This window comes from Hippocampus zosterae, chromosome 7, assembly GCF_025434085.1.
Source record: "Hippocampus zosterae strain Florida chromosome 7, ASM2543408v3, whole genome shotgun sequence".
NCBI classification, from domain to species: domain Eukaryota; kingdom Metazoa; phylum Chordata; class Actinopteri; order Syngnathiformes; family Syngnathidae; genus Hippocampus; species Hippocampus zosterae.
The window spans coordinates 23,246,827-23,272,635 of NC_067457.1; the positions used below are offsets into that span (position 1 = coordinate 23,246,827).

The 25,809-nt window shown below is 45.4% G+C and overlaps 4 protein-coding genes and 1 long non-coding RNA gene across 14 annotated transcripts; 1 reads left to right on the plus strand and 4 right to left on the minus strand.

Moving 5' to 3' along the window:
• Positions 1-167: 167 nt before the first annotated feature.
• On the minus strand, positions 168-6,936 carry sytl1 (synaptotagmin-like 1). 7 transcript variants are annotated; one of them, XM_052071956.1, is made up of 15 exons: positions 6,785-6,904; positions 6,625-6,704; positions 6,401-6,528; positions 5,667-5,805; positions 4,875-5,026; positions 4,669-4,777; positions 4,512-4,563; positions 4,042-4,146; positions 3,772-3,941; positions 3,172-3,274; positions 2,849-3,010; positions 1,983-2,061; positions 1,807-1,903; positions 609-814; positions 168-530 (listed from the first exon to the last, which is right to left on the minus strand). In XM_052071956.1, exons 4-15 carry the CDS (start codon positions 5,801-5,803, stop codon positions 385-387), a joined length of 1,518 nt encoding a protein of 505 aa, XP_051927916.1. In that variant the 5' UTR covers positions 5,804-5,805; positions 6,401-6,528; positions 6,625-6,704; positions 6,785-6,904; the 3' UTR covers positions 168-384. The 7 variants fall into 7 exon arrangements, with proteins under 7 accessions (XP_051927916.1, XP_051927913.1, XP_051927915.1 ...); XM_052071953.1 differs by lacking the exon at positions 6,401-6,528 and having other exon boundaries at positions 6,785-6,927; XM_052071955.1 differs by having other exon boundaries at positions 6,322-6,704.
• On the minus strand, positions 6,826-11,716 carry cd164l2 (CD164 sialomucin-like 2). Of its 4 annotated transcripts, XM_052071966.1 has the most exons (8): positions 11,383-11,716; positions 10,906-11,001; positions 10,734-10,820; positions 10,494-10,586; positions 9,240-9,275; positions 8,990-9,143; positions 8,222-8,512; positions 6,826-8,137 (listed from the first exon to the last, which is right to left on the minus strand). In XM_052071966.1, the coding sequence occupies exons 2-7, from the start codon at positions 10,988-10,990 to the stop codon at positions 8,497-8,499; spliced, it is 471 nt and encodes a 156-aa protein (XP_051927926.1). In that variant the 5' UTR covers positions 10,991-11,001; positions 11,383-11,716; the 3' UTR covers positions 6,826-8,137; positions 8,222-8,496. The 4 variants fall into 4 exon arrangements, with proteins under 4 accessions (XP_051927926.1, XP_051927923.1, XP_051927925.1 ...); XM_052071963.1 differs by lacking the exon at positions 11,383-11,716 and having other exon boundaries at positions 10,906-11,227; XM_052071965.1 differs by lacking the exons at positions 10,734-10,820; positions 11,383-11,716 and having other exon boundaries at positions 10,906-11,239.
• Positions 11,717-12,350: 634 nt separating this feature from the next.
• Positions 12,351-13,362, minus strand: LOC127604731 (uncharacterized). Its single transcript, XR_007963397.1, has 3 exons — positions 13,270-13,362; positions 13,105-13,167; positions 12,351-12,558 (listed from the first exon to the last, which is right to left on the minus strand). It is a non-coding gene; the product is annotated as an uncharacterized LOC127604731 (long non-coding RNA).
• A 179-nt stretch (positions 13,363-13,541) lies between these two features.
• gpr3 (G protein-coupled receptor 3) lies at positions 13,542-15,600 on the plus strand. Its single transcript, XM_052071962.1, has 2 exons — positions 13,542-13,688; positions 14,588-15,600. Exon 2 carries the CDS (start codon positions 14,611-14,613, stop codon positions 15,598-15,600), a length of 990 nt encoding a protein of 329 aa, XP_051927922.1. The 5' UTR covers positions 13,542-13,688; positions 14,588-14,610.
• A 1,944-nt stretch (positions 15,601-17,544) lies between these two features.
• Positions 17,545-25,723, minus strand: wasf2 (WASP family member 2). The gene is made up of 9 exons (XM_052071961.1): positions 25,575-25,723; positions 23,402-23,577; positions 23,192-23,326; positions 22,296-22,449; positions 21,357-21,474; positions 20,540-20,661; positions 19,735-19,872; positions 18,687-19,129; positions 17,545-18,195 (listed from the first exon to the last, which is right to left on the minus strand). Exons 2-9 carry the CDS (start codon positions 23,532-23,534, stop codon positions 18,038-18,040), a joined length of 1,401 nt encoding a protein of 466 aa, XP_051927921.1. The 5' UTR covers positions 23,535-23,577; positions 25,575-25,723; the 3' UTR covers positions 17,545-18,037.
• Between the last annotated feature and the right edge of the window lie 86 nt (positions 25,724-25,809).

Genomic DNA, 25,809 nt, shown 5'->3' on the forward strand with positions numbered 1-25,809 from the left:
AATTACAATTGCAGTGTTTACCCCAAGTTAACCCCCACCATTATTTTTAAGTTGGAAAACCACATTTTTTACAAAGTTTAAATCACCCCAAAATACAATGTACACGATATATAAATCTTGCATTTTTGTACATAACTATCCACTTGCGTTTTCAGCACCGATTCACCTTTGATGAGCAAGCAGGAAAAACGGGTTCCCTGCATTTAATGACACAGCGATCGCATGGTCACAGCTGTCTCATGCAAATAACAAAACAAGAACATCCAAGCATATTCTACAGCTTATTTACAATATCTACTCCGGGAGGGAATTTGTAAAAAAGGGCCTAACATATGTAACAAGAACGTGTTCTCTGACCGTGGGCGGTGGACACAAACAAAAATGTCAATCAGACGAGCGGTGAGCAAGGTTCGTTCTGATGGGCAAGGTGGCTTCGATCCAGCGGTTCTGGTTTTTGATCATGGACGTCCACACAGAGACTTCTTCTTCCGTGGAGTCCATCCACCTGACAGTCTCACCATAGCTCTGACCTGCAGGCCCAGACGATGCGGTTAGTGCAGTTTTGTGGTGGTGCCCCAAACCCCCGCCCCCACAAAAATGGGTCTTACCGGTTCCGCAGCTGAGGCGAATCCCGCCGATCATGTGTTGCTTGAAGCCCTCGCGCTGCCACACGCTAAGCTCGGCGCAGGCCTCCTCCAAGTCGCTGCTCTGGAAGCCGTCGTACACCATGGTGTGGTTGTACGACGGGCTGATGGAGCGCTTCACCACCTGCGTCTTCTGGCCACTCTGACAGCCAACGTCCGGTAGGATATAACTTTTTTTTTTAGGGGGGGGGCATAAAAAGCAAACATTAACTCCTTTGAAACTGGGCGAGTTATTTTTTGTTGTTGTTGTTGTGGATCACGCATGTGGATAGGCATGCTCAAAAATAGTTTGAAGAAACTGCTCCCATTCTAAAAACTGTGGGAAAGCAAAACAATGAAGGGATATTTCTCCCCCCACAAAAAAAGGTTCAATGGTTAAACATGTTTTCACTCTGGTGCCGAGTCACCTTAGTTCAGTCTCACCCACTTTTGGGGTCAGTGACCCCCACACCTGCCCTGTGTGGATTTTACATGTTCTCCCCCGTCCGAGGCCTAAAGGGGGTTTTCTATGTGGGTTTTCTTTGGGTATTCCGGTTTTCTCCCACATTCCAAAAACATGCACGGGAGGTTGAGTGGACATATTGTATTGTACTGTATTCTAAAGTTGGCCCGAGGATGAACACAAACTACAAGACTGTTTGCACAATTCTCGCTATTGCCGGCCATTTTAGAATATTTGGACTAATCTTTCAAGGCCCACAAAATATGACCCACCAAAACCAAAGTGTAAACTCGTTCAGGTTTTCCATTGTCTAATCAGCGGCAGAACACTGGCTGGTTTCGCCCAAAAACACCGGTCATGATTTGACAGATCTCGGAAGATCGCTTCGCATTTCAGATCAGCGTCGAGATCGACATTCGGCGTGACACACAATTCGGAGGGAGAGAAATGAGTCGCAGTCATTAGTAGATTGCGTCGGTGCAAACAGACTGCTTGACATTTCGAACAAAAATCTAATTTTTCCGCTTTTTGGTCATAAAATGGTGTTTTTGGCAAACTCAAGCCATGTTCTACTGCTGATAACTAAAGAACAGAAAGAGTGAGAAACTATTTGGAGGAAGCGTTTGCAATACGCTATGGAGACGCTCCTTGCCGGTTTTTAACCGTGACAAAGCGCTGCCCTCGCGCGGCCGAAACAAACGCAAGGGCGAGCCAACGCACCTTTTGACAAACGAGTCGACGGCGCCCCCTTTTTTCGACAGCAGACCTTGAGCCTCCTGCAGCCAAATGTGAAGCTCCCCCGTGAGTGGCATACCGCCTGGAAAGTGCGCACAAAAGCAGATCTTATCATTGAAAGTGAGATTCAGACACGGGAGCCTGAAATTGGCTTTGCTCACCCTCAAATCCCTCTGGGATGAATTTGATGGAGAACAGGAGGGTGCCGCGGCTGCCGACGCAGTCGGGCTTCAGGTTGAACTGTCACGTAAAAGATGAGAGAAAAGAAGCTGAGCTGAAATTCACAGAGGGCGCCGTCGTCCATCCTCGGGCAGACGACGGGCGTGTCTAGTCCGGCGAGGCCGCAAAATGATGACGTGACAGGCCACTTCATTAGTGAACTGATCAACGGATCGCACAGACTGCTTTGGCATCTAAATCGATGTGACTGACCATCAAGAGTCCAAAAAATAAAAGACAAAAAGAGATACATGAAGATTCAAAGTGGCCAATAGAGCAGTGGTGTCAAACATACGGCCCGCGGGCCGGAACCGGTGCCCAAGGAGGTTCGATCTGGCCCGCCGGATCATTTAAAAGTGAAAGAAAAAAATGCATTAAAGACACAGAATGAATATTTTAAATAAAAATGCAATTAGTGGATTATCCGCTATGGGGCACATTGTTTTGATCGGGGAAGAAAACAACAGTCTCAGTCTGTCCCTGTCATAGACCCAACACTGCAAATGATATGAAAGCGCCAATCAATGCTTCTTGAATCCAAAACAAAGGAAAGAGATGATATTTTGGTGATTCATAGCAAAGTATGGTATAATATTAATGGTTCGCCCCACTTGACATCTACCCGAGTCTGTATGTGGCCCACAATGTGAAATGAGTTTGACACCCCTGCAATAGAGGGTCTATTTGGGCGAGTCCTGGAATCTTTTTTTATATTGCAGAATTTTGATCATCGCCATACAACCATCCCCAAAAATTTCTTGTGCTGATGTTCCTACTGAACTGGCTAGAATGTGTGCGTGTGTGTTACCCGCGGCTGCAGTTCCTGCCAGAGCGGTTGTGTGCAGGTCCAGTCCCAAAGGCCCAGCGCCACCTCGACTTCACCCAGGAAAACATTCCTGGCCAGGGGCTCCGAGTGCCACACGGACAGGTTGAGGGTGCGACTATTCAGCTCGTTTTGCCGTACTTTGTACTGGTCCCCCAAAATAAATAAGTCAATCAATCAATCAAAATTGCCACATTGGCTGCCATCTTCACTACCAGCCACAATATTAGGTACACCTACACCAGCATTTTTTTTTTTTTTTAATAAACGAGAGTGTTGTCGCCAGACGGTGAAATTAGCGGTCTCACTTTGAGAGTCTGCTCGAAGACGGGGTTCTGCGTCCGCCTCTTCACCACCGTCTTCCGCTTGCTGCGGCTCGACATGTCGGGCAGCAGGTAACACTTGACGTATCTAGGGGGAAAAAAAAAAAAAAGCGGGAGTGCCAGCCTGAGCTTGAATGTCGGCCAGAAAAAAAAAAAAAAGAGCAATAAATGAGGTTTCATGGAAGGAAAAATAAAATACAAAATGTGGAGCGGCATGCCAATTAAACAAATGCCTGAAATCAATGACTTGGCGACCGAAGCGCAGTTAAAAAAAAAAATCTGATTGTGACGCAACGTTGAATAAATTAAAAAAAAAAAAAAAAAAAAGACCAGTTTTCTTGTTTTTAAAAAATATTTATCTAATTTCTATCATATCTTTTTTTTCCGATAGTAAATCTTGATATTGAAACAAGATTTTTTGTTTTTTAATATAGGCAACTTTATAACCTCTTTCATGCCCCCCCCCAAAAAAAGCCAAACAATATGCTACGGAATTAAGACAGAAGAACATTTTCCTCGGAAGTAACTTTAGCAGTTCTGATCACGTTTTCTGGCCTTGTTGGTTCGCCACCCGGCAACACTCACGGATCGGAGCGGTGCTCGTCGGCCGCCGCCGCGATGTCCTCGCAACGGTGCACCTTGACCCGGAGCTCCCCCTTGTGGCCGTCGTAGGCAAGCGAGAACTGCAGGCGTCCGCGCACCTCCACCACGCCGAAGACCCCCGAGCTGAACAGACTCATCGTGCCGCCGCTCAACTACGCACGGGGGATGGGGGTGGGTGGTGGTAAAATCCTGCGTCAATCCGGGCCGACTCATCCTAAACTCAATCACGCGTGCGTGCGTGCGTGCGTGCACCATATGACTGGAATGAAAGTTGTTTTTTTGCAAAGGCGAACGTCCCGCGTCAGTCTGGATGTTGCACATAGACACAGATTCCCTTTTGTAACGCTGACGGTCTTCCTAAAACACACACACACATACACACACACACACACACATGCACATTAATAAAATATTTTGGTTTGAACAATGTGGGTGGTACTTTTTTTCTGACTCAGAATTAGTCAAAGCACCTTCACATCAGGTATATATACACTGTGAATATATATATATACATATATATTATATATATATATTCTTTTTTCAAATTCGCTGTATCATGACTCATAGCAAGAGCAATTTTCCATCTGGTCACTGTGGTACTTGTCATTTGGAATTTTTTTTTATTTTTTGCATAAACATTGAAGAAAGCTGCCTTGGCATAACTTGACAACGTCATATCTGGAAGATATGACATTCCAGAATAGAATAATGCCTTCATATACCTTTGTTGCCGTTCTTTCCCGAATGGGTGAAGAGTCAAAACTGGGTGGACTCCTGGGGGAAAAAAAAAAAAAAACATACACAGAAGTTGACAAAAGTCATCAAGAAACAAGATTGGGAGACCAGGGGGGAAAAGAAGAAGAAAAAAAAAAAGCTAACTCTGGAATGTGTTCCACGGACTCTTTCAATCGCGCCTCAGCCTCCTCCAGGCAGGGGCTGCTCGATTGTTCGTCCGTCTCACCGTTGAATAGGCTGACCGCCAACGACTCTGTTACTCGAGGAAAAAATATATATAATCTCGATTGGTCACATGGCCTCATATTAGCAAAAGTTTATCGAGATAAGACAAAGACTGTCAGACTGACCGTTGACCTTTGTCGGTCGACGGCGTATGGTGGCGCGCACCAGGTCCGAGCCGCACATACGGCCTCGGTGTCGCCTGCTGGATGCCTCGCGGAACCACGCCCCCGACTGCGAGTGGAGTTGCGCCGCGTCGGTTTCGTTCTGCGCCAGCATCCTGTTGACACAGCAAACACACATGTGATGATGACAGCGACATTCTTGTTTGATTACCTTAGAAGGCCACGGGGTTTATTGAAATGAGATCGTAGAGAGCCTTTCAAAGGGAAGCAAGTGTGGGTGTGTCCGGTTATTCTGTACTTCATCTTCTTCTTCCCTCGCTGAAATGTCACCCGAAGAGGTTTAACGCTTCATTTGAGGGATGAGGAAGTGGTGACTTATGTTTTGAATTTCAGCAATGGAAAGGTCCTCTTGATTACATTGGGGCCTGTGTGGCATTACCGGACACGCCAAAACAAAAACAAAAAATTCAAGGACCCATACCTGAACTTGAACAGGAAGGTACTTAAGTTCAAAAGGACTATTTTGAAATATATTCCAGGGCTTGAAAGTTAATATACACCCAATTTGTTGTTCATCAACAAAACTGTGTGGTCTATCATAACAGAACGCACGCACACACAAAAAAAGAAGTCTCAGGCGCCCTTGCCTGAAATTACATCGGAAGTCGGCCTTTGTGGTTCCAAGCAACCATTTTGAGATGAACCAAGGAACTTGACAAACAACAACAGCAGCAAACTTTGATGACATTATTTTGTGGTTGCTGGGAGCTGTTAAAGGTGTGGTTCACCTCTGACCTTACTCGTCCTTCGTCTTGACGTCTCAGGTCCAAGTCTCGCAGGAGCACCTGCAAAATGGTCTCTTGCTCCTCCTCCGTCAGGTGGCTCAGGTCCAGAGACCCCAAGCTGCTGTTAGCCCCCACGTTCGCCTCCATGGCTGTAAAATAAATAAATCTGTCATGTCATAAAGTGCAAAAATACCAATGAATCATAAAATAAGGATATTGAAATCGTTTTTCAGCAAAGTTGTTTGCTCAGAGTCGGTTCCTACTGGTCATTTGTTGCTAGGCAGAAGTAGTTTAACGTAATCAGAATCAGGTTGATTGGAGGGCTACTTTTACGAGAAGTACGGTGCCCCCAAAAGGCTCAAAAAACACTCAAAATTTGCTAATATTGTCCACATTTGAATTCCTTCCTGGATGCTAACAGCTATTCCAGAAGTCTAGCAACTCTTCTGTTCATAGCTGCTCAATAGGAGCTCTATTTATGGCGCAACAATGGGTTAAGAAAATAACTGATAAATTTCAGACACCCAAATATAATTTCGTTGTAGCGCCACGCTTCGCTAGCAAGAATGAGTCAGCATGAAACGTGATTGACGACAACCGCACGTCGACGACTATACACGCCATCCCCACACCAATAGGGACAGTTAAATGGGAATAAAAACGACCGGTAACGTCTGTGGGATGACTCAGCAACTTTTCAATGCAGCCGGTTCAGTAATTCGCGTCTACTTCCTGCTCACGTACACTCAAAAAACGTTTGTTCACATATAGAGTATGTGTGTTGCCTCCAGGCGGCAGAGGCGGTAATTGGCGCGTGCGCAGTGAGGGCGCCTCGGTTGGTCCAACAGGAACTGAGCTAACACCAACTGCACCTGAGGCGACGCAAAAGGACGAAAAAAAGAGCGACAAGCAGCCATTTTGCAGCAAATTTATCTTTTTTTAGGTCTCCCTTGTAAACGTTTGTTTACGTGTTCGTCCATTACTCCCAGGAAACATCGCCTTCGATATTTGTCCTCTTTGCCATCAGCTCTCGCGTGAGACGAAACACCTGTCGCCGTTTTTTAAAGAGACAGTATAACACGTTAAGCAAAGCGGCACGACAAAGCGCACAAAATGGAGTTACTTCACCTTTTTAGTCGACAGTCTCGCGCAGCTCCATGCGTGGAAAGTTTGCCGCAAAACTTGCGCTGAGCGGATGTGTCTGTCGTGTTTTTTTTTTTTTTTTGTAAAGTGCGTCTGCGTGTGTTGTCAACTGGGTGAACACGCCTTCTGCTGTCTGTAGCAAGGGAGGGTGCGCGTGGGTAGGCGGTATCACACAAGGATGTTATTAATTCTTGAATTCAGTTCCGTAATCGCCGTAATGATCCCAATTATATTGGATTGAGATTGAAATCACATTTCATCAACATGATTGAACTACGAAAACTCATCTTGAAAACAAAAACCCAAAGAGCAATCAGGAAATAATTTGGTAACAAGTAAAATAACATATTAATATAATAGAAAACAAAACTAAAGGACACCGTGTGAGTCGGTGCAAGCCTGTGAATGGGGTTTTCCGTTGACATGGAAATAACAAATTACTAATATTTCAAAAAGAAAGTATTTAAATGCGCAATGTGTGTATTTCTTTTTCCTGTGTATTTACAGTACCTTAACAGTAAACGCCGACCGGGGTGTCAAGAAACATCTAAAAGTATGACTTCAAACTCAAATAAAACACTACTGTACACGCAAATAAAAATGACAAGTCATCAAGTATCCAACTGTCCCTGAAGGCAACATTCATTCTGGGAAAGGAGGAACTGCTTAGAATGAGAACGACACCCCCCCCCCCCCCCCCCCGACCCCCTTTCTTCTTTTGTCAACAAAATTGAACATTGGCCGCGGTCACTGGAGTTCTGTGAAGGACCATTCAAGGCTTTTTGGTTCTGGTCCAGATTGGGAGTGAGTGAGCGGGGTCCTGGAAATTGCCCACGTGGAAGCCTTATGCGGGGTGAACTCCAGCTCAATGCACACTGGACATCCAATAGGAATTGAGAAATCAACCGACAATATAGAAGTGTGCAGATGAACTAACCACAGGAGATAAAAACAAACAAAATCTGTACTGACACACATGAGCTTACAGTAGTAACTATTCCTGGACGAGTCTGCTCGAAACTCTACCTGTCCACTAGCAATCCTTCAAAGTTTTCCAATTCCGCAAGTCTCACCTGTCTTTCTTGACTGCTACCAATTCTTTCATTCTGCTCGCAATTCTTCTGGCTCCTCTATAAACTCTTGTTATGCGCTAGAAACTATTTCTGTGTACTACCAACGTGTCCAGTGCACCAGAAACTCTTCCGCTGCTTGATGTCTGGTATCAGCTCTTCAACCTTGGCATCCCCTCACCCCCCACACCCCCCACTCTTTTTGGATGCTAACAACTCATATTATTCACTAGCAATTCTTCCTGTTTGCATCATGTGGAGGGAACACCTAAAAAGGGAAGCAGAAAGTACACATGTTCCTTGCGCATCTCCTAACTTTAATACAGTAACGACACGAAAACAAATAACCCACCGTCGTTACGATTAGCATGTTAGTACACATGAAAGTTCTTCATGTCGGGTGTGTCTATAGAAAAAAAAATCCGCTCTAAACACAATTCACCACAAAAACACACACAAATGATAAGAGGTGAGGAGAAGTGATTTGCTTCCAGGCCTACTTGAAGAGAGAGAGGGGGGAGAAGGAGATCGATCATGGCGACCAGTCGTAAAAAATGCGATGTCTTGTCGTCATCATTCCCGTGAGTCACTCTTCCTTTCGTCATCCTTCCTCGCCGCTCGGTCACCTTACTGAGGCTGCTCTCTGCGGATGGACGCACGCACGCGGATGATGTAATTTGAACATCGGCTGGCCAAAAGTATGGGGACAAAATGTCCTCGTATTTTTGTCCATCAACAATGAGTGAGCGAGTCGCTAATGCGAAAAAAAGTTCATTTTCTATGGTTATTATTATGCCCTAATTTTATGCTGTTATTGAGCCGCTGGTGTAATCTCTCTCCCTCACACACACACACACACACTCACTCACACACTTATTTGAAGGCTCGTTGTCATGTTGGACCGATATGACCAGAGCGCCACTATTCCTTATATGGTCACCAGAGGCCGCTGTTCAGCACACTTTTGCCGCATTTACTGTGTCTATATATTAATCTTCAAGAGTAGTTGTTGCATTAAATTTACCGGTTTTCCCCTCGAAACTAAAATCTCACTAAATCACCGGTTTATCGATTTCTCGCAAACAGAAAATAGTCAGAAGAATATGTTGGGGTGTCTCACATGGGGTCGTAGGCACTTTGGTCTTTGGACTTGAGGAAGCGCATAGCGAGCACGCCGCCGGCCTGCAGGCAGAGGACCAGCACCACGCCGCCGATGAAGCTGGACAAGTTGAAGCGGGCAGGCGAAAGCTGAGGCCGCGCTTTGCCGCCCGCGCCTGCAAACATTCGAGAGATGGGCTCACTGTAATTATGTAAGTTGTGAGGCCTCGACGTAAGACCGGAGGGGATGGCATGATGCAAACTCGATTTACCTGAGTCACCGCCTCCTTCAGCCACTGTCTCCACCACTGCAACAAAAAAAAAAACCCAAACAAACCACAGCTTGTATGTGTGTGCGTCATTGTTGGATTAGCAATTCCCCATTGTAATGAATACCGATAGCCAAATGTAATAAAAGAAGTGAATCAAGTGAAATGACTCATCACAAAACGTCACATTAGATAGACTCTAACTAATGTGATGTTAAACTTGGTTGCTCTAGCAGTTAGAGCAAGCCAGTTTATTTTATAATAATAATATAATAAACAAAATAATAATATAATAATTCCTTTTGTGCACTGCCAATTTCTCCTCTCTGCTCGTGACTCTTTGTGACTGGTAGCAACTTCTTCCTCGCAATTCATCTCGCCCGCTAGCAAGGTCTCCAACTCTTGCTGTCAGCAAGCAACTTTTCCAATTACCGTGGCTAGAACCGCTTCATGTTCTCGAGAACCTCCTGCCGTCCATTCTTCCAATTAATAAATGCCTTTGAATCTCCGGTCCGCTAGCAACTCTTTACCATTTGCTAGAAAGTCATCCTGTCCATTCTAGGAACTCTTCCAAAACATTAGCAACACTTCATGTCCATTGCTAATTCTTTCTGTTCGCTAGCTACTTTTCCTGGTAGCAATTCCGACTGTTCGCTAACATTTCTTCCCGTCCACTGTAAATTCGTCCTGCTAGCAACAATTGCTGTACACCAGCAACGCCTCCAACTTGTCCCGTCTTAAAACTTGTCCTGTCTACGAGCGACTTTTACAGTATGCTAGCAAATCTCCTTCTTGGCTATCAACTCTCCTGGCTCGCTATATCCTGTCCTCCAGCAACACCTCAGCAACAGTGGTTCTCAACCTGGGTTCGTTTGAACTTTAGGGTTTAGTCAACGTGTGATTGTCGTGATACTATGTCATAAAACCTTTAAAAATTTATACTTAAGTGTTAAAATTTTATTGACTTTTTTTCTGTTTTTAACAACTGCGTTTTTTTGTATGTCTTGAATTGATCAAATATTTTTGTTTTTCACAAATGAACGGTTCGATGAATGTGCATTTGAACTGGTTGGGTTCTGTACGTCTAACAAGGTTAAGAACCACTGCCTCAGAAGCTTTCTGTCCGCAAGCAAGTCTTCCATTATGTGAGCGATGCTTCCATTGTTTAGTTTGCATTACCTAACATAACCCTTTCATGCCCTTTGTAACCTGATAACATGGTCAACTGTGCTGCACCATCAAGTGGCGGCGTTGTACCCGTGCAGAGCTCTGACACCCTTGCCCAGCTGCAGTTCCTGGAGTTGTCGGCCGCGTTGCCCTCGTCCGTCACGCACACGCCAGTGTCGTTACCTGAGAGTGACAAGATCACGTCAACGTCTTTGTGTGTGTGTGTGTGTGTGTTGTGGAATGCTGAATAATTCACAGGCTACAAAGCACAGCAGCTCACGTTACAGTCCCTGCCATGGTAGAATTATTGTCAACATGTGCGTGTTTTACCATCAGGGCACAGCCTCCATACGCAGCCGGTCAGGTTGAGCATGGAGTCGCCAACGCAGAGGTCACATGACTGAGCTTGACTACAATCTTAAAGGAAGGACAAGAGCTGTCAATCAAGTGAAGTAACACTTGATGGACAGATCGTCAATAAAGTCAGAATAACGACTGTTACCCGTGTCGGAGTGCACGCAGGAGGTCACCGCCAGCAGCAACAACAGCAGCGTGCAGAACATCATTTTCATGGAGAGAATCGGCATTCCGGACCAAACTACAGTGACAAACAGAAAACAAAACAAAACAAAAAATATCAAAAAGACAACAACACAAAAAAAATGTATAAATATTCGTCTGGGAGGCTGAGTGCTGAGGAGCGATGTGACAATGGCAACAAGAGAACAGAAAGCGTGTGTGTGGGTTGGGGGAGGGGGTAGGGGGGGGGGGGTAGGGTGTGTGTGCATGTGTAATGTGATCCAAATTTGGTCACTAGGCAACCATACCAATACCCACCTCAGGTCACCTGAAAGAAGCTCACACACACAAACACACACACACACACACACACACACACACACGCACACACACACGCACACACACATGCACACACACACGCGATGTGAAGTTGTAAATAAAATTTTGTGACATAAAATACCTATAGCTGCCTGGTGGTCCAGTGGTTAGCGCGTCGACCTGACAGTGCAGAAGTACCGGGTTCAATTCCAGCTCTGGCCTCCCTGGGTAGAGTTGGCATGTTCTCTCCGGGCCTGCGTGGGTTTTCTCCGGGTGCTCCGGTTTCCTCCCAGATTCCCAAAACATGCGTGGCAGGCTGATTGAACACTCTAAATTGTCCCTAGTTGTGAGTGGGAGCGCGGGTGGTTGTTAGTCTCTGTGTGCCCTGTGATTGGCTGGCAACCGGTTCAAGGAGTCCCCCGCATGCAGCCCGAAGACGGCTGGGATAGGCTCCAGCAACCCCCCACAACCCTTGTAAGGATAAGTGGATTGGAAAATCCATAATAGTAAATCAGAATTTGGTCAATCTACAGTAGAACAGCGTGGGACTAGATTTAAGATTGTAAAATCTATAATTCATAGCTCTGGGATATAAATATCAAGGGTATATTGATCCAGGGTCGAAGCGCAGCTTGAAAATGTTTCTATGAATAGAACCGACAGATGGAGGCCATCTCGAGGCCGGGTCGGGAAATAGCTCTAGAATAAATGCAAAATAGAGAGATCGAGAAAGAGAGAGTTGCAGAAGAGACGGCTCTTGAAAAGATTGAGATGAAAAGGTTGACTATGACAAGATAGTTCTAATATTGATAGCTCGAGACTTGAACAATCTCGGGGTGGATGGCTCGAGAATAAACTAAAGGTACAGAAATCTCAAAGTGATACTTGTCAACTATGGGGGAGGAGAGCTACACCTGAGATAGAGTACAGTTCGTGGATGCTCCGGGCCAGGTGGTTTTAGCTTGTTTGGTGGGTGGTTAACTCTGCCGCTGCTGTGACTCATCGATATCTCACACTTGCAGACTTGCAGTGTTTCGTTTTGGTTTCACGACACGCCACCGACACCCACCTTTGTCACATCTACACTGGATTAAAAAAAAATAAATCTCAACGCAAATGTGCATACGTGAGTGAAGGTGATTTGGGAGAGTCACGCGCCGACGACGTCACCTCACAGGCAGGAATTGTCCTTATATGGTCGTGATTCCCTTCCACGCGGTAGCCCCGCCCACTGGTGATGCGGGCACCCACGCTCGCCGTCAAGCCGGGGAAGCCTCTCTGCCTTTCTCATATTTGTTCCGTGACCTTGGACTTCACACTAATAAAACACAATTCATACATTCATCAATGAGAATGTTTAAGTCGCAGGATTTTTTTTGGAGGGACGTGTCTGCCCGCTAGAGGGAAGCAAAAGTACACTTTAAGTGTAGCAGATAAACAGGTGACCTTAGGAAATGTTGCATAATTCCCCAAATGAAGTGATTTTTATGAAGTAGTGCAAAACCGATGAGCGTCGAGCTGGAGTAGACCAGTACACTGGCCACTTCATTAGGATGGGATCGCCAGCAGAAGCCTTGACAGCGACAAGATTCACTGGTGAAAATATCACGTATATTAAAATGATTTAAATACTGTTAAAATGATTTTTTTTGTCTCATTCTATTGAAATATCACAAACACAATCACACACACCTATAGGGCACATAATTTAAATACATGCTTTGATTAAAAAAAAACAGCTGCATGATATCGAGAGCTGTCCCTAATATTTTGACCTGCGTGCCTGTTCAACAAATACGTCATTATTTTCATCATCCAAAATAAAAATGCCATTTGAAGCCCGTTAAGGTGATGCCAGGTGTACCTAATGAAGTGGCCGTCGAATGCACCCATGAGTCATTACTGCGTTTCAGGACCGTGGACAGTTCTAGGACAAAAAAAAAGTGTAGGGTGGTGGGGGTGAGGGGAGATTGGAGAGTGGCCTCAATTAGAAAAGGACAAATTATTTACGCGCGTGGACATTACTTACCAAAAAGGAGCACAACAATGGCGGTGGACCGCAGTGGGCGTGTCTTCGTCGATGCCGCATTTTTCTGAATGAAATTACTCCACATACACCCCCTTCACTCACTCCCCCTCTCCCGCATCCTCGCCTCCTGATTGGTAGGCGTCTCCTGGCTGTGACGTCACAGCCGCGCTGTTGTGGATAGCGCGAGCGGAGCTTCAGCATCCATTCTTGCTTTGGAGCAACCACAAGGAGAAGGGGGGGGGGAAAAGATTTTCGTCCGCTGGAACGGAGCAGGACCACCGAGACGATCTCCCCGACCGGGAGTGCACGAAGGACGGAGAGAGAGAGAAAGAAGAAAAAGGAGTCTGCTTCATTGCTCCTTTTGGATCTTTACATTAGAAACATCAGCAAAAGAGGAAATCAAACCATTTTTTCACGAGGTAAATTATTAATATTATATAGCTACTGTATATAGACATATGTATCTATTCATATCAATACACATTTTATTTACTACATCTATTACGTATACACACTCACAGATATATCTATATAGACATATATTTTAGATTATTCATTCACAGTGGCACACAGGTTATACAACAAGGGGTGCATCCTATCATGAACACGACACGTTACACCCTAATTTGGACTTCATAATAAAATAATCATAATCCATGCATGATGGGATGATTGACTTGCACTATAACCGAGTCTCCGCACAACTGCAAGATCGACTTAATTGGCAGTGGGGAGGCACGTTGGAATGCGCGTGTGTTCATGGGCCGAACACTGTGTCTGGATATTTGTGGGAGGGGGGGGGGGGGCAACACTCCCGAGCACTTCATCACACAAGCAATAACATGAGTTTGGACTGGAAATACGGCTTCAGAGGCTTCTGGTATTTTGCCTGCGGGGAAACGGAAAATTCTATTAGGATTGGGTTTTCGGTTAGGTACCTCGAAAAAGTCTTGATTTTCAGAAAACAAGGCGGGCAGGGGGGTTGGGGGGGGTGGAGATTTGACCAGGGAAAACATCCTGAAACTAGAAAACAATCCTAGATCTGGGGGAGAAATCCTGGATATTTGCATTTTAAGATGAAGGTTCTATGGATCCAGGATTTACTTGGGCCCAATTTCTGACTAGTGAAAATACATTTCTGCAGATCCAATTTTCATGCGTTTTTCCTTTCCGTCATATGTGACAGAAACCCTTCCAGGCCATTTTTGGTGTAGTTCTGCCAAAAAATAAAAAATAAAAAAGATAACATCCTTGATGGAGGTACCAGGAACAGTGACTCAAGTGTAAATGAAAGTAAAAGTAATCTTCATTTTCTCAGGTTTGAGTGGTGGTCTGGCAGTCATGAGACTGAATGCGTCCGAGCTGCCGTGGGAGGAGTCTTCGGGCGCAGACGCCTTACTGGCATTGGACCACCAAGGGAGCAATGCGCCTGTTCAGGAAACCACGGCCCTGACGGCGTGGGGCGTGGCCCTGTGCGTTTCGGGAACCGTCATCACTGTCGAGAACGCCCTGGTGGTCACAACCATCCTGGCCACGCCGGCTCTGCGTGCGCCCGTCTTCCTGCTCCTGGCCAGCCTGGGGTTGGCCGACCTCCTGGCGGGCGTGGCTCTGGTGACCCACTTCCTGTTCCTGTTCTGCCTGGCGCCCAGCGATTGGTCCGAGCTGGTGACGTCGGGGCTTCTGGTGACTTCGTTGACCGCCTCGCTGTGCAGTCTGATGGGCGTGGCGCTGGACCGCTACTTCTCGCTGAGCCACGCCCTCACTTACGGCTCAGGACAATCTCGCCGGCGTGCCGCCCTGCTGCTGCTCCTGGTGTGGGCGGGCGCCTGCGTCATGGGCGCGGGCCCCGCCATGGGGTGGAACTGCCTGGACGAGCCAGCTTCGTGCTCGGTTGCGCCTCCCCTCACTAGGACGTACCTGTCGCTGCTGTGCGGCGGCTTCCTGGTAGTGGTCGTGGTCACCCTTCAGCTGTACGCCGGCATCTGCCGGGTGGCGCGGCGCCATGCCCACGCCATCGCCACTCAGAGGCACTTCCTGCCTTCCAGCCAGTCGTTTGCCAACAAGCACGGCGGGGGGCGGGGGTTTTCCCGGTTGGTGCTGGTTCTAGGAGTTTTCGTGGGCTGTTGGATGCCTTTCTCATTGTGGGGGTTGCTGGGCGACGCGTCCAGTCCGCCGCTGTACACCTACGCCACACTGGTGCCCGCCACCTTTAGCTCACTCCTGAACCCGCTACTCTACAGCCTGAGGAACAAAGACATACGCAAGGTTCTGCTGGATGTCTGCTGCCCACGCAGGCAAACTGCCCAAATGCACTGCCCCGTGGATGTGTAAGGGCCCCCCCGAGTCACCTCGATCACGAGGAACTCTTGGACGCAATCAGAGATCTGAGGACAGGAAATTGTAAAACCCGGGAGAGAAAACTCTCCGGTTTGGGGTGAGGAGAGTCCTCGTTCTACGGCAGTGGAAATTCTGGATCTGAGGGGGAGAAAAATTATGAATGTGAGGAGGTAGGCGTGAAGCATGAGCTGGGTAAAAAAAAAGAAAAAAAATCATAAATCTGGTAAAATTTCAAATAAAAAAAAGAAAGAAAATGATGGATCTTTGGAAAATATTTACCGACAATCCTGTTTTCTTTTTTTTTTCCCGATGGAGGCAATCTGAATCTGGTGATAAAATCCTTATTGTTGCTTTAGGGAAAATAATTGCTAAATCTTGTGGGGATAGTACCCGCCATATTGTTTGGAGGATAACATGCCACAGTTGCCTGTTTCTGTGCGATATTGAGAGTCACTCAGAGCGTTTACCTCATTGAAGACGAAAGGAAGATTTTTTTTTTTTAAGTGCACTTTTCTTTCATTTTCTCTTCTCCCAGCTGGATTATTTGAGAAAAGGGTTTCGTGGTACAATTAATTCCATAGCGACTTCACGGCGTCGTTAAATTTCACCTCTTGCTGAAATCCGCAAGGCAACAACAACTCGCATTCTGGTATTTTCCACCCAGCCAAATTTGATGACTGAAAGCCAAATCCAGCGACATGTTGACTTTTTCCATTCCCTAAGGAACTGAAAATTTGTCAAGGAAAAGCCATAATTTTAGTGTCAATGCAGGATTTCGCCGTCATGTTGTTTTTCTCATGACAAAATTCAGACCTATGCAGGGGTTGGATACCCCCCCCACCCCCCATATAAGCATTGTTTGGTCTTGGAAGAGGTCCACACTGTTAAAAATGAATACATTTGTTATGTTGAACATATCAGAGTCAAATCTGGAGAGGAATGAAGTGGGGAGGGGTCTCTGCCAAAACACCACAATCTATGCCAGAGATGCGCTAAACACAAAGTAGCGCTTGGAGCGTGAAATCTTTCAGCCCCCCCCCCCCCCCCCCCCCACCTCTCCTTTACATGAATGCAGCACTTTTCTTTTTTGGAACTAGAACGTGAAGTCCTCCCTCCCTCATCAGAACGTTCTGATCTGTCCTGGCCAGCGGCCATCTTGGAGGAACTCCCACTACTACCAGACTTTTTTCTGCCTCCTGCCTGCCTACACTCAGCCCTGTTGTCGCGACGGTAGGATAATGCCGAGTCAAAACAATCAGCTGGCCGCCGCTCGTAAATAAAAGCGGATGCAAATGACATTTGTGCGGTCATGCAGCGAATGGGGGGTGGGGGGGGTCATGTTGAGTTAATAGAATCCAAAGGCTGACTAATACCAATAACAATGTAATGTACTTGAATTGTGTGTTCCAATGTTCCAGATGGACAGCTCAGATACTATTTCTTCTTCTTTCAAGGCACTTTTTCCAGCCATTGGGACCGTGTGTTGCACAATCTTTTTGTCAAATGAATATTTTATACTGATGTATAATAAATGTTTTGGAGTTTTTTTTTCTCCCTACTGAATGATGTCAGCATTCTTTCTTCGGGGGATCGTCGACGCTTTTAGCACGTGAGGAAGTGCTTGAGGTTGCTGTTAAAAAAGCTGTTAAAGCTGTTATGATGGGAGATATATTCTTGAAATTTTATGGGACTTAATCGCAAATTTACAAAAGATTAATAGAAAAAGCTATGTGGGTTTTATGATAGAGTCATCCTTGCTAGATGAAGATCCATCCATTATCTGATGCAATTTTTAAAAAAATGTAAATATATGACCGTCTAGATTAAAATGATTAGACTATTTTTTTTAACAGATCTCCCTCCCGCGAAAACGACCATCTGTTACATTTCGGAAAAAGTAAGTCAGGCATGTTAGACATCACAACATGAGACAGGGGAATAAATTCAAAATTTATTATAATTGTTTTTTTAACGAGATAATTTTTTTGTTGACAGTCTTTGGGAGCGTGAATAAATGAAAACTACATCATCCCTTTGGAAAAGCGAGTTGCATGTGAATACACAGACACAAAATTGAATTTACATATTAAATGAAAACAAAGGCACTTGAGAATCAGGTGGTCCCCACCATTTTGTCAATTGGCCAATTCCATGTCGAGTCGTGCAATTGTGTTCTGCTTGTGACTTCCACTTTGTGTCACACTTAAAACTGCTGTATAATATTACACTTATAATAATCCCCCCGAAAAAAAGGGGGAGGTTCTTAAAGACGATGTGTTGATTCGAGAGGACACACCGCCGTTATGGCAGGAATGAAAATCAGTGAGATAAATAGAAACAAGTGAAGGAATGTGATTGAGACTCTGTGGACTTTTTCCGTCTGTGCTAACCTGAAGGCAATGACGGCAAAGAGGGGCGGAGGAAGGCCCCGTCACTCGGACCACTCGTCGTCGTCGAACTCGGACGAGTCGTCCTCACTGTCGCTGCACTCCACGGCGATGCGCCGCGACAAGATGGCGGCCACGTCGTTGCCGAAGTGATTTTGCTTCTCCTGTTCCCGCTGCGCCTCCACCTTGCGCAGATTGAAGCCTGGAAAATAGCATTGCCAGTTAGGGAAAACTAATTTCAATTTTGCACTTCAAATATTAGTTTTAACTTTTACGAGGTAGACAAATACAACCACAAAAATTAAAAGCTAAAACCCGACCTGTAATCTTGCAAAATACATCTCATCTAAAAATTGAAAAGTGCCACTTGGAAAATAAATATTTTTAAAAAATCTCTTAATATTATATCAAATATTTTCAATAAAAGATACTTTTTTTTCTTTCACAAGACCAATCGTGACTTTTTACCTTGGAGAAAACCAAATCTTTTTCCATCATCATACTCTAGTCTTATATTGCGACTTTTCTTGAAGAAGAAGAAAAAACTAAATATTTATATCTGTACTATATCTATGATATTTTTTGGGAAAAAAAAAAGATTTATTCGTTAACATGTAATCGTTGTTCTTGTTCCGTTTTTTTTTTCCACAGCGTATTGAGCCAATCAGAAGTGAGGACGCCTTCGCGCCTTACCTTGTCTGATGGCCTGCAGCAGGTCGCTGCGGGCGTCGCCCTCGGGGGCGGGCTGGTGTTTGGGTGCCGCGTTGGCCGCTGCCGGCGCAACGGCGGCAGGAGGAGGGGGGGCGGGAGCGTTGAAGGACGGCGGCGGAGGTCCGGGGGGAGGGGGCGGTGGCGGAGGGGGAGGAGGGCCCCCGCTCGTGACCATGGGGGGCGGTGGCGGAGGGCCCATGGCGGGCGGCGAGAGGAAGGCGCCCGAGGGAGGTGCGGGAGGGCCGTCGAAGCCTTCGGGAGGCGGGGGTGCCCCGAAATCAGACAGCGGGGGTGGAGGAGGAGGGGCGGGGGGAGGGGAGAGGTGGGGGCGAGAGTTGGACGGAGGGGAAGCCACGGGAGGAGCTGGCGGCGGGTGGCTGGGGCTGAGGATGCTGATGCGCTTCTGGTTGCCGCCGTCGCCGTACCTGTACACGACAATGTACTGTATAAACGCAGTTCTTTTTTCTAACCAAGAAAAATGATCTCTAACCTTTTTCCATTCTAAGCACTTACGGCGTGGACAACGCAAGTGAAAAAAAAAAAAAATCTTCCGCAAGTGTTTGCTATAAAGTGTGCACACCCTCACATCACTGGGAACGTGGGTGTGTTCAGAATGAACTAACCACTTTCCAACTCAGGTTAAACGGGAGTCGTCGTCGCACCTGCTACCATTCAAAGTGCCTCTGGTTAACCCTAATTAAACTTCAGCTGTTCTATGAGGCTTTTTTTCCCTGACTTTTTTTTTTTGCCTCGAGTTCCTTAGCTCTAGAAAGTTAGATAAGCTCAGAATGAACCAATCATATTCAAAGTCATTTTAAAAAGAACTCAGTACACACCTGCAACACTTTCAAGTGCCTCAGATCAACAAAAAAATAAACTTCAGCTGTTCTCCCTTTTTTCCCCCACTTTTATTTTGTAAGTTATTCGGTTATACGTAGTTGGATACAGTTACAAGCTACGGACGGAGGTTGAATGTGAACGCAGCCATATCCCTCCCCCATTGTGTTTCGTGACCCAAAGGACAACTTACGACATGTCGGGGGGCGGCGGAGGCAGAAAGTCATCGGTGCCGGGCGGTGGCAGCGGATCGTACGCGTAGGAGCCCGTGCTCAAATCCAGGCCCTCGTCGCCAGATCCCAGACTGCCGTTCAGACCCTCCAAGGAGCTCCTGGAACGCAACACGGGACCATTCATTGACTTTTGCTTCATGACCTCACCCAGGGAGCTTGGTTTTTTTTACCCTGTTTGTCAGAGCAGGATAACTTCCCCCTCCCCCCCCCCGTCATAAGATTGACTTTTTTCTTACAACCACAGGTGAAAATTGATTTTTTTTTCTGCCTAAAATAACTCGAGTTATTCTTGAAAAAAGACATGGCCAACAAATTGATTCCCCCCCCTCAAAAGTTTTTATCTGAGAAAATCTAAGCGTTATCTTGAAAAATCAAGATTTAAACTGCAGCAATTGAAATCGTGAAAATGTGCACCTAACTCTGACGAGGTTGTATAAAATAAGTTCCGTCCACGCCCCCCCCCCCCCCAAAAAAATGTTTATTCCATTTGTAAGCACTTTAAATGCCACATTTAATGGCCAAGTGTCATTTATTTAAGGATAATGGCAGCCTCCATTATGGAAAATGAAATTCCATAACTTGTCATTCCTTTTGTCCGTCTGTTCAAAACAAGGCGCCACCCTCCAAAATGCACACTAACCGTCCGCCTCGTAATTGTGGCGCTCACATGGCCAGGAAGGGGAAAACCAAACAAAATGGCCGCGCTTGTTTGCGTACAGATGGAATGATAAGACAAATCTGCCAACGAGTGTCATTTCCGCTTACATCAGCTCGTTCTTGGGCACCACAAACTCTTCGCCCATCTTGCGGCGTTCCCACTCATCCTTCCTGGTTTTGATCTTACGCGGGTTGAGGGTCCGCTGGTTCAGGTGGTCTTTCTTCTCCTTCTGCTCGACACAGTTGAGGGATTGGGTTTCAATGCAAATGGATTGTACTTTAAAATTAAATACACCTGAACTGTGTTATCGAGTGTACTGTACTGGATTTTATTTTTTTTTTAAATGTGCAGTTTGATAGTGTCATTGAGTGATTTTTGGTGTACTACTAGATGCTGATGTATCAGTAATTGCTGCAACAGTGTTCAAGTATATATGAAGTGACGAACATGTATACAGTACGTAACTTTGATGCGAGTAAACCTCCGACCTGTTTATGATCATCGGTTATTTAACAGACTCAAAAAATGTCGAAGGACATCACGTCAGTGTACTGAAGATGAACCATTTTGGAGAATCCTCCATTGGCGATTCTCATTCTCAATATTGCGATTTAATATGGGATTTTTTTTTTTTGAGGGTAGTCTTCTCTCATTGAAATGATAAATGTATGCACTACTTTACGAAATTCCCTCATGAATGTTGTTTTCTTTTGCCGTCTTGTATTTTTTGCTTAAAAGTTTGACGACCGCTGCTCTAGATTTAGTTTTTTTTTTTTAAATACTGTTTCCATAAGCAAGGCACAAGTTGGAACGGGCTCCTTGTAAGCGGACATAATTACAGCTATTTGGTGAACCGTGCCGTCAAATGAGGCGACTGCCGGCGCTGTTAGATTGAAATTGCGGGATGTGGTGCGCGCCTCTCACTCTGTGCTTTCGTTTCTCCTTCATGATGTCTTTGGTGTCTTGCAGCATCTTCTCCTTCCACAGGTCAAAGAAGTAGGAGGGATCCGTGTAAAATTTGAGGGCCTCCCTTCCATCGTCGCTGTGTCATATTCGGGCAGAGAACATAATGGGAGACCTTAGAACATGCTGGCAAATGGATAAATAATAAACACATTTTGTGATTAAAAAATAAAAAGTCATGTTCTCGTGTAGTATAGCATAGTAGAAATATAGCGTGAACTAAATGCCGATTTTGAAATTTGCTTATTACAATGATTTTTCGCCTGTTAAATTTTGACTTTAATCTCGTAATGTTGGAATGTTTCCTTGGGGAAAAAATGCTGGTAAAACTTGTTTTCTTCAAGATAGTATTTTTTTTCCCTTTGGGATTTTTTGGGGGACATTTTTCTTAGGTAGGTGGGGGTGAGAGGGGTACTTTTTTTGCCTTGAAATCTACGTTAAAACTACCCCGTACCCCACCTGACAGGTCTTTCAAAGCAGTTTTAAATTTTTCAAAAAGCCGTTTCTTCCAATGCACACTCTTTTAGGAAGCTACTTTTTATTGAATTGAATACAACTTTATTTTTCAAATGTTCTGTATGAGTGACATATAGTACAGCACAGATTTTAATTTGTTTTTAAAATGTATTTTAGTGATATGTGTGTAAATGCTTTTAAATGTTTTAGTTCCCATTCCGTGAAGCCCGTCGAGTTTGCCATGTGCATGAAATGCACGTTAGAAATGATGCTACCTTGCCAGAGGAACACTTTTTCTTTTTTTTTGTAAATACCAATTTATTGTTGCAACATTGTCTACGGGCTAAAATATCCAACCGTCCATCCATCCATCCAATTTCTCTGATTCTGTAATATTATATTCAATGGATAATGTAGAGTGGAGGCCGGTCAAGTGCGACGTACCGGTATGGGCTGAGGTAGTTGAGCGGCGGAGGCGGGTCGCACGTGATGTAGGTGTACTGCACTGGCATGGGCAGCGAGGGCCGTGTGAACATCTGTTGGTCCTGAATCACGCTGCTGCGGAATGCCTTGCGAGTGGTGATAGCCTGCAAAGAAACTGGGCCACACAGACACAAACACATGACCCGTTGTTGCCACTTGATCCTTTCAGGTCCTTGTCTCCTTAAGCCCATTGAGTGGTGAGAAATTCTGAGTATTCGCAAAGGCAAAAACACTCGCAATTGTTCACCGCTCAGCGTAGGGACTTTATCAACTCTTTCCACAACCTTTGTAACTAAAGGGCCAAATGCTACTCCCAGGTGACGCCATTATCGTAAAAATGCTTCAATACTGACCGCGACATTTTGGTGCCAGGATGAAATCTGCACGTAAATGTAACATTCCGCACCTTGACTGCTTTCAATTACGCAGAGATCTTTGAAACATGCGGCAATTTCCACAAGCTGCGATTCCTGTAACAGCGCCTCCTGGCGTTCAGACTGACAATAAATGCCTTGCGTGACGGGTTACGTTTGAGTGAAATGTGTGGCTTCAAAATGATTTGGGATGTTGAATTGATGACTAGTTTTTAGTCTAGAGCATGTTATATATTAGTAAAAAAAATACCACCTTCACAAAGGAAGGAAGAAAAAAACATTTTCAAGTCCGTGCTTGGTTTTAAAAGTAAATATTGTACAATATACTGATACTGTGCGCTGTTTTCAATGACATGCAATGTCATTTAGATGTTGGAGAAAAAAACCCAGCTTTGTTGAAAGGTGACAATACGTCAGTCATTCAACATTTTGGGTTTTTTTTTTGTAATGATGCTTTTGACTTCATTCTATCTTCCCGCTTACCTTCTTCTTCTTTGGGGTCCAGCTGGGTGACTTTCAACTGCAGACTCTCCACTCGATCCCCGAGCGCCTCCAACCGGACGGAGAAGTCTCTGGCCTCCTTCATCAGACCCCTGAACACATCCTCGGCTTCCTTGCCTGCCCACGCATATGAACACATTCATATTGATGCCTTTTTATATTCCCGCCAGGGCACACGGCAGGCACACTCACTGAGACAGCCGAGCTGTCGGATGACGGCGGCCAGGCTGTTGTTGGAGACGCATTCCAGCTCGCTGCGGATGCTCTTCGGGATGGGCTGGCGGCACACGTACCGTGGCTCGATGTTCCTGGTAACTAGAGGCATGGCGGTGGAGGAGGCTTGGCCAGTCAGAGAGGGGGGCCAAACCCTGAGAAGAACAACGGGAATTGATTTTATTAATCAATAAAGCCATGTATTTTTTCACTTTGCATTCGGGCTCCTTTGCTTATTTTCGTGCACATCCAAATTTAGAGTTAGGCGCCTTCAGTTTCATGTCGATTTTCGAGTAAACTTCAACTGGGCCTGACAAACAGCCTATAGCAAGCATGTTGACACTCTTGTTTGGAGAACTGTGAGGGAAAGAGTAAAAACATATGCTGGTTATTATGGGGGAAAAAAAGTATATTTTAACAGGCCAAAGTTGTGTGTTTTAATAAGTTGGAATGTGTTCACAGCCCGTGAGAGGGGTAAAACCAGGGGTGGGCCATTATTTTCCCGGGGGGGGCCAAATGAGAAGCAGAAAATATTGTGGAGGGCCAGGCCAAAAGTTAGAAATAGAAAATAAAGAAGATAGCACAATGTCTTTGTATGCCAGTAATAATGTAACATTCTCCTCCACCATCACACTCAGCACCGGTTCTCCTCAAGGATGTGTACTGAGCCCCGTGTTGTTCATGCTCTACACATTTGACTGCTCTCCGACTCTTATTAGCGGTCCAGTTTGCGGAACGTTTTTAACATGATAACAATCAAACCATTCTAGGAAATGTTCATTTACTCGAGCCACAAGCAATTCACTCCGAGCATGGAAATTGCCAGAATTGGACTGAGTAAGAATCGCTTCCTTGTTTTTCAAAGTCTCGTAGATTTGAGTCTTTCCAACTCCAGGCGTCTCCTGAATGTTTCGTACTTTGTTAGCCGCTTCGTTCAATCAGATACATGTCACTTTCCCTTCCATGGTCATTACTCTCTCCCTCTTTCTTCGTCTTCCCCTCCTTCCCTGTGCTCTGCAACTTGAAGTAACTGCACCACCTGGTGTTGAAATACCTGTCAAACGAAATGCATGCAATCAAACCTGAATTGTGCCCAAATCTTCGGCGGGCCGGATCCGGCCCGTGGGCCGTAGATTGACCACCCATTGGTAAACCTATAGAAATACTGTATCTTGTCTCTAAAAAGCTAAATTTCAGCTTTTGTGGGTGGCCTTAGTTGCATGTGAACTGTAGTCACCAGATATAAATAAACTCTGCCAGACAGTGTAAAGCAGAAGCAGAACTCACCGTCGTTTCTGCTCGTCACCAGTTTCGATGGTGTGAACAATTTTGAGTTGTAGTGACAAAAATGTACACTTTCAACGCAAGTCTATTTTCTAGGGCTTTGCAATTAATCGATTCAATTTTTATGTCAGTTGAATGCGCAAGGCTTACACTAACAACGTGGCTGTGAACAGAGAGTAGAGAGCACAGTCAGTGCTGCCAACAAGCGAATTGGTCATTGACAGTTGCTTATTCTATAAGCAGGATTTTAGCATAAGATCAAATTCCTCTGGCCTACGCCAGGTACATTCATGCACCAAAGCACAGAATGTCAGTGCTGTGACTTTCAAGTTCAGCTTCCTTTGCCCCGTTTGGGTTGCCTAATTATAAGCTTCTCATGAGGCCCCACAGTCATTTTTTTCGAACAAATTCTATCAACTTTTTTATTCCCGTGTGGCTGCCATGGATTTGCATCGGGTATTTTCCATGTGTGTGGAATGCAATATTTTTTCATATTTGTTTAACGTGGTATAACTCCGAACGAATGTTGTTTCAGAGGGGCCATGTAGTCTCTTGCCGCGCCCCACTTGCTACCCCGCGATGGAAATGACATATTGGACATGTTCTGACTTTTACACAGCACATCCAGGGCCGCCGAACTATCCCGGAAAAGTAGTTCAGCTGTGTTATTTTGAAAATAAAAATGTACGAAGAGCGCCAATTGAGACGAAGCTAACTCAAACTAGCTAGAATGCAACTTGGCTTCTTGGCCTGCTTGTCAAGAGCAGGAAGTGACTTGGGCACGAACTCTTGTTTCGAACAAAACCAGCCAAACGGTCGTTCGTTTTTCACGACAAAAAGCCGTGTCGTGGCTTTATTATTGGCTTACCGTCACAGCGAAGCTCCCTCTTTAGCTGTCGCGTTTGTCCAACTTGAAAAGTTTTCCACTCAGAGCGGTTAGTGAGTTAAGCGAACGCGGACGGGAAAAGCAGTCAAGCGGGGGAAGGCAATGTCCCGAATTTGCCGGCTCGGGATTGGCTAAACGGTCGTGATCCTGACAGCTGATTGGCTGAGGTGGCTGTCACGGGGAGAGGTGGTTGACACTTCTGGTTTACGCTGACGTA